This window comes from Austrofundulus limnaeus, unplaced genomic scaffold, assembly GCF_001266775.1.
Source record: "Austrofundulus limnaeus strain Quisiro unplaced genomic scaffold, Austrofundulus_limnaeus-1.0 Scaffold80, whole genome shotgun sequence".
NCBI classification, from domain to species: domain Eukaryota; kingdom Metazoa; phylum Chordata; class Actinopteri; order Cyprinodontiformes; family Rivulidae; genus Austrofundulus; species Austrofundulus limnaeus.
The window spans coordinates 601,105-608,392 of NW_013952482.1; the positions used below are offsets into that span (position 1 = coordinate 601,105).

The 7,288-nt window shown below is 40.1% G+C and overlaps 1 protein-coding gene across 3 annotated transcripts in view; it reads right to left on the reverse strand.

Annotated features, from left to right (window-relative positions):
* Nucleotides 1–2,099: 2,099 nt before the first annotated feature.
* The window catches only part of LOC106519645 (protein sidekick-1), a 321,354-nt gene continuing 316,165 nt past the window's right edge, over nucleotides 2,100–7,288 (reverse strand). For 2 of the 3 annotated variants that reach the window (XM_014011403.1, XM_014011401.1), the window contains 3 exons: nucleotides 6,921–7,041; nucleotides 6,705–6,834; nucleotides 2,100–3,966 (listed from right to left, as the gene is read on the reverse strand). In XM_014011403.1, the coding sequence (XP_013866857.1) occupies nucleotides 3,661–3,966; nucleotides 6,705–6,834; nucleotides 6,921–7,041 (557 nt within the window). In that variant the 3' untranslated portion in view covers nucleotides 2,100–3,660. The remainder of the gene's footprint in view (nucleotides 3,967–6,704; nucleotides 6,835–6,920; nucleotides 7,042–7,288) is intronic. The other variant, XM_014011402.1, reaches the window with a different exon arrangement.

Genomic DNA, 7,288 nt, shown 5'->3' on the forward strand with positions numbered 1-7,288 from the left:
TTTCAGGACCCCACCTTGACGTTTCGGGACCCCACTTTGGGTCCCGACCCCAACTTTGGGAAACACTGGTTTAGACTACCATTATGTTTTTGCTTTATATGGTTTGGTTAATTTCCAAATAAACTTGCATTACATTGCAGAGTCCTTCTGTCTGTGCCGGTCAAAACGGTCTTTAGGTACAGAGCAGAAATCATTTTGYTACTAGAAATAGGCTGCACATACATGTCTGCACCTATTGTCTAGATTTCAGTTAAAAAAAAAAACTGGACAAAGGATTACAAATGATTTCAAAAGTGGCATTTTCAAAAAAATTGTATCATTTGGGGAGATAAAATTATTAATAAAATAAATAAAAATAAATAAAACATCAACTACAATAAAACCTTTTAATACAACTACTAAAGTGCTTTAGGTTACTTACCTGATAAAAAGGTGTTATAGAAGGCGTTGGAACAATAAAAGCTAGAAATATAGATTAGTAAGCTGCAACCTAAGATGTTGTTCTATACAGCCCAGATACACTTTATTCAAATATTTACCCTCATAATTCATATTTAAACGTACCAATGTTATTAAAGGAGTTTTAAAAGCTCTTAAACTAAAACCCCTCTCCATAGGGGAGCTGCAGTGAGGTCAATTAGWCATGGTTKTTGSWGTGCATCACTGAGGCTCTCTCCTGAACTGTCAACATGACACACTTTATCAAGACAGTTCAGCAKAGGCTGAAGCGTTTAAGAATCCCCCCTCCATCCTCATACCTTTTACTGAGACCTCCTGCTGAGAACGTCCTACATCACATCACGTTGTGGCAACTGCAGCGTGAACGACAGGAAGATTATTAAGCCCCATAAACTACACCTATAATATTCTGCTTACATGCTGGAGCCAACCTCAACAGCATAATAAATATAGGGAAATAAATAAATTAATTAATCAATTCAAMTTTTTATATATTTTATAACACAAAGAGGTTTGATATTCTTTAACATCCACATAGTTTAAAAAATAAACAATCAACAAAATAAATGTGAAAATTTGCGAACAATAAGGAGCAGGATTGGATAAAAAAAGTACAAACTCTTTAGCATAAGCAATTAAAAAAACATTGCAAAAATATCTGAGTGGGTTTTTTGCCATATAACCATATTTTTGTCTTTCCATTATGTTAGTTATAGTAAAATCTGATGTTTGCTTTCTAAAAACCTCCATTTCTTCTTCTTGAGCTGTTCTTTAGTCAATTCTGTGCTGAGGATCGTTATTCATCTGAAAGATCAAGCAGGTGCCCATACATTAGGTTCAATTATTTTTAAAATAATACAGAATCATCATGCACCAATGCCTCTTACTCCACCTTTGTTTCTTAAAAAGAACCATTACAACACARGAGCAAAGTTCTACCTTGAACAAAGCTGTAGAAGAAAACTTTTAAAAAGATCTTTTCTTTATTCCTTGCCAGACTCAGAGAAGTGCAGAAGGCTTCAGAGAGCTCATTAGATCTTAAGAAGACACCTCTCAATTCAAATTCWAAGGGGAAGTGAGGTCCTTGATGTCACAGGTTTAGATAATTCAAGTTGGATCTTTCCTTCCTTCAGAAACTTTTAATTATTTGCACAAAACCAGGAAACTTTATGCCAATTGGATGTGAAGATGACTAACGTATGTCCCCCTTGTGACTGACCTGTCTGGTATAGAAAAATGCCCTCCCAAAAAAGCCAAACAATTTTATGGGTAATTTCTTTAAACATATCAATATATAAACACGTGATGTTGTTAGACTGATCTTTTTTTTAACATTTTAGTAAAATAACAGCTTGCAAAACCTGGTAGACGACTGCACAGTGAAAATTGCACTTTGTTTCTGTTGCATCACTTCTTGCATCATTGTTTATTGATTGAACTTAGCCCGACTTCCGCGAATGTATTGTCTTATTCGAGGAAACATATCACGCACCGAGCTGGACATTAAAACACAACCTGCTTCGAATGGACACAGAAAAGCTTCAAAACTCTGTACAAAAAAAAAAGTTAAAAAGGATTTTACATTTGTAGTTCTTGTGTAACACGTGGTGTAGCCACACCAAACACACACTAGGACGCTATTATAGAATGGTATCGTTTATTCACACTGCATGAGGCTCAAAACAAGCGTGACAGAGTGAAGGACGCTGCTGGCCGGCCAAGGAGCCTACAAATCAAACATGAGCAAATACTTGGAGGAGTGYTTGGAGTTGAAGAGAAGTTCAGAGTACGTCACTGTTGGCCTGCTTGTTCCTGGAAGTCAGAGCAAGGTTCAGATTGTGGCGYTTCATGATTCAAAGTTTAATTATACATAGGCAGAACAAGAAAAAATTTTTTTTAAATATCTTGTAAACCTGCACCATTCTACCTCTCTCTGTGACTGTGGCTTGTTTTTATTGATTTTTGTGAAAACTTTGCCTCCTTTTCTCCCACATCCGTCAGCTGAACCTTCAGCTGTGCTCCTTTGCTCCGGATCAAACAGAGCTACATACAACGGCACACGAGTAAAAAGGGTTTTGCTGTACAAAAGTCATCTTAAAAATACAAACGCACACACGATGGCACACTTTGCTTTGCGGTGAACGCGACGGACGCATGAGCGGGCTTCTTACAGCGAGCACGGAGCCGTTTCACACACACGCCTGTGTGCGCACGCGTCACACTCGGACTTGGAGAAATAAAACTACAAAAAAAAAAAATATATATATATATATTAAAAATAAAGGTGAAATGGTCAGGGATTTTGGCTCAGTGCAAGCATTATGGCTTAGGAGGCTGCGATAAAAGGAGAACAGGCAGTACACGGTAAAAAAACAAACAACACGTTTTCATATATTCCAATGCAAACATCACGTTGCTCTCAGAGACTGCTCAACACTCTTACTGAGAACACTGTAAGTGCTAAAAAAAAACAACCAGTTCACTCTTCATAATTTCTCAAAATTCAAAGCTGATTAGTGATCTGTTTTTTTCCTCTTCATTACTCTGGTGATCGTTGAAAGCTGACAGCTTTGGGTTTGTGTGCGCGAAGCGGTCTGTCAGCAAACGCTGCTCACTTCTTTAGCTCCTCTCTCTGTAGCAGATGCTGAAATGGTGCATCAGAGAGTGCATGAGGACGAGAAGGGTGGCGGTGGAGGGGGGACTTGTGCACGTATGTGTGGACACAGAAATCAGAAGAAATGTTTTGTGCAGAAATATCAGCTCTCTTAGCTCCGGGGTGGTCTTCTCCGAGCCGCTAACACAAACGGACTCGCAGATAAATCCAGTCGTGGCTCCTGGCTCTCCTCGGAGAGTCTCTGGAGTGGACGTGGGCATCTGGAGGGAAACGCCGTTGAGAGTTTGTTGGAAATGAGGACAGTAGATGTGTGTGTGTGTGAGCACAGTGACAAAGAGATGTAAAAGATTTAGAGAACACACACGCAGAACACAGGGTCTTCATGAACGGGGGGCAGGGAGGGGAGCAGAAGTGAGAAGTCTTAAGTTTAGTTCTTTGGGGGTGGGTGCGTGATAGGCTGCTTCATCAGTTCCTTTAGTCCAGGCACACACTGAGCCCCTCCCCCTGCCACCTCCACACACACACTCACACACACACCTTCCTTCCACATGCGTGTGCGTTACTTTGTGCAAACGTTGTCTCTACAGTCAAACAAACGAGGAGAATCCTGTCACGGGGGTGCGGGACCCCGGCGGGTTAGTGTTGGGGTTGACGTGTGTGTGTGCCGGCTGCCCCGTGGGCGTGTACGCTCCACCTGTGCTGTGCTGGGTGACCACGGTCTGGTAGTAGGGTTCCGTGTCGGCGGTGGCACACTCCTCGTAGCCGAAAGGAGCCCCCACCCCTTTSAGGCCTTTGGGCTGCCGCTTCCACGAGTTGTAGTAGGTGGGGTCGCTCATGTAGTGATTGACGAAGGAGTGTTTCGGCTGCTCGTCCTCGTAGTCGCTGTCCGTTAACTGGATACAAACACAAACACAACAGGGTCAGGTGTTCCGCTGATTACAGAAACAGAAGGAAGAAATGTGTTAAGTTTGCTACAAGGCAGAATTTATGCTCTAAAAGTGCAGAAAACACTCTAGAGTTAGTATTTAGTTTCTCTGTGCTACTTTAAAAACACAATGTTGCAACAAGGTAGAAGGTTGTATCTCTCTGGGCTGGGACTAGTTGGTAACAGCAGTGGTGGGCACTGTCACCCTAAAACACTAAAGCTAATAAAGCTAAGAGGGGAACTAATTTCCTGATTAGTGCTTTAGGGCTTTTGCTATTTTTTAAAATTCCTTAGTGGATTAGCACTTGTTAAATTTATGGCTAAATTTTGAAGCACTAACTGAGGTCTTTAAATGTTATTGATCAACATTATTGTTCACAGTTGAGAGTGAAAGCTGTCATAAATTTTGTTCATAATTATGTCACTTATCTACAAGGTCACATGTGTCAAACTCAAGGCCCACGGGCCAAATGTGGCCTGCAGGTGACTCCSATTTGGCCCGCCAAGGGCACTAAGTGACAAAATTCTGCACACAGTAAATACTGTCTCATGTTGACTGAAGAATGTTCCAGGTATCAACTGGATTATGCTGATTAGTGCTTTAGAATTAGCTTTTGCTAAAATTTCCGTGCGTTASTGCTAAATATTTGAGTTAGTTCTTTAGGGTTAGTTCAACTAATGTTTAGATTAGTGCTGCYCACTAGRGCTGGGTTTAAAAAAAAATCARTTTARTTGATCTGGATCGATTTTCRTTCAAATTTGGGAAAATCGATTCACAAGTCATGAGATTGATTTTCCTCATGGGTGTTGTGTGCGATGAAGCTGCACGTTTCCATGTTGTGTGTCACTCCTGGCTTGCCGTACTTTTACATCCGGTTGACGGTGAGCGCTARCATTAGCTCCCGACAACAAGTTGTCTGGGAMAAAACAAAAGAAGCTAAGGAATCACTAACATTAYCATCTGATTCTCAGCTGAACTTAAAGATAACAGAGGCCATGACAACTTTTGTTTGCAAAGATTTGTGCTCTGACGCAGCAGCGGGAAACGAAGCTTCGAGCGGCTCGAACCAAAACTACGGTATGTGAACATCTGACTGAAACTGTTCTCCTCCTGTATAAATGTGTGAAAGATGACAGTCTAACAATCCTTTAGTTTTGTTACCAATATTATTTATAAATTCAAGAAACATCTTAATGCAATTCAGTGATGAATGTTTTAGCTGAAATACTTTTTTTTCTTTCTTTCTTCTTGTTAACAAGTTTTATTGAACAGAAGCTAACAGAAACATTACAAATATACAATTATCTCAATAGAGTGGGCAGAAGTAAACACTTGTATTATCCCACCTCTTCTCCTGTAACCTTATTCCATCACTTCTTAATGATCAAGAAAATTATTCTTAGTTTCTTAAAAAAACTAAAGTATCAGCAACACTTTCTCTTGCAATTCCTTTTTAGTTTAAACACTTTGAAACTTGAGACAGTTTTGTTTCAAGATTAAACTCCAATTTATAAGTTTGCCTTTAATGTTTATAATTGTACCAATGCACCAAGTTAGAATAAGTTTCCACTATTTACAGAATTAGTTCCTTTGAGAACATCTTACATATCAAAGTAAATGTGTTACTACATGCTATCCTTAACTAATTTAAAAATCAATCAAACTGAACGGTGAATCGTCCTGAATCGCTGTGAATCGTGAATCGAATCAAATCGATATGGGAAATATGAATCGATACCCAGCCCTACTGCCCACCACTGGCAAACAGCATTCACAAGGTAGTCTCTAAGGTTTTGTGACGTTTGCAATGGTTCTGAATTCCCTCAAGAAGTTCAGCCCTGTCATGTGACTTTTGAACACGTTCAAACAATTTGTGCAAACATTTTTTTCCCCTTCAAAATAGACACAAACTTGATTTGGCCATTTCCAACTCATCTCAAAATTTGTATTGTGACGCCTGCACAGGAGCTCTCCTCTGTCAGAAAATATGCCGAGGTGTAAAACTAACATTAATTATAAAAATAATTATTGAAAAACTGGTCAAAATCTGTTTGTTGTCAGTTCAGAAGTGCACTCCATTAACACAGCTGACTGGTTGCAAACACAGACTTAGTGCTTCAAAATTTGCCTATTATCTCAATTTTTCTTCAACTTTGCGTCACCAACTCGCCTCCAACCGTCGCAGCCCAATGAGATACCACCTAAACTGTGGAGGAGGACCCAGAAAGTCTGTTGATCAAAACAGCTAGATCTAAAGTTTGTACTGTCATCAGATTCTAAACTAATAGGAAAAATTAAAACGGTCCATAGATGCCACTAAAAACAAAACAGAGGAGTAAAGTACATGTATTTGACAGGAGATGTCAGAGAACAGATGAAAGACAGCAGACAGACAGAAGGTCACAGGTCAGGCTCAAACCAGCTGATGTTGTAAACTCACATTCAGTTCATTTAACCACAAATTGGTCTCAAAGGAAAAAAAAAACTCGAAACACAAAGGAGGCATTCCTCCTTTCAGACATGCAGCTGATGTGTAATAAGAAACTGTTACTGTAGCACAGTTAAGAAATGATCAATTGGACAARTTATAAAATAAATGAAAAGACTGAGCCAATARGATGCTGGAGTTTGTAATTCTTGATGTGTTGGCAGTCAAGTTTTCAGTCCGGAGCCAGACGAGTGAAGAGACAGACAGAACATGATACCTCTGACTCAGAGACCTCTGTGGGTTTCTCAGTGAGTGTGGTGCTCTCAGTGAGCACCGCTCCATTATAGTTGTTACAGATATCGTCATCAGAGTAGTGAAGACCACCCGGACTGGGCCTGGGGGGAGATCTGGACACAAGATGGAGCAATAAATCTGTCAGTACTGGATCAGGTCCAGGTGCGTGTTTGTGTCAGGGAGGGATGGGAGCGCTCACCGGGTTCCGTTCTTTTTCAGGAACGAGTTCTTGGTGTTGAGCGTTCTGCTGTTCAGCTCCAGAGAAGTGAAACCTCCGTTGTCCAGAGTCACTGACTCCTCCCCTGTGGTCGCGTGTTTCCCTGCAGGRAAAACAAAACAGGACAAAAAWAAAWTAAAACATTTTAGCAGTTTAGCCCAACATTGTTCCTGATGCTTTTCTCACTACATTCAGTTAATCTGGAGTCTCCTGTTTATTTATTGCATTCATTGAAACTGTAATGGAACTAATACTTTTATGTTTAAGCTATGCTTAGTTATTCATGACATCCTTTAATGACCTAGGTTTTCATGACATGCTGTTCATCTGCAGATAGAATGATTAAAGTC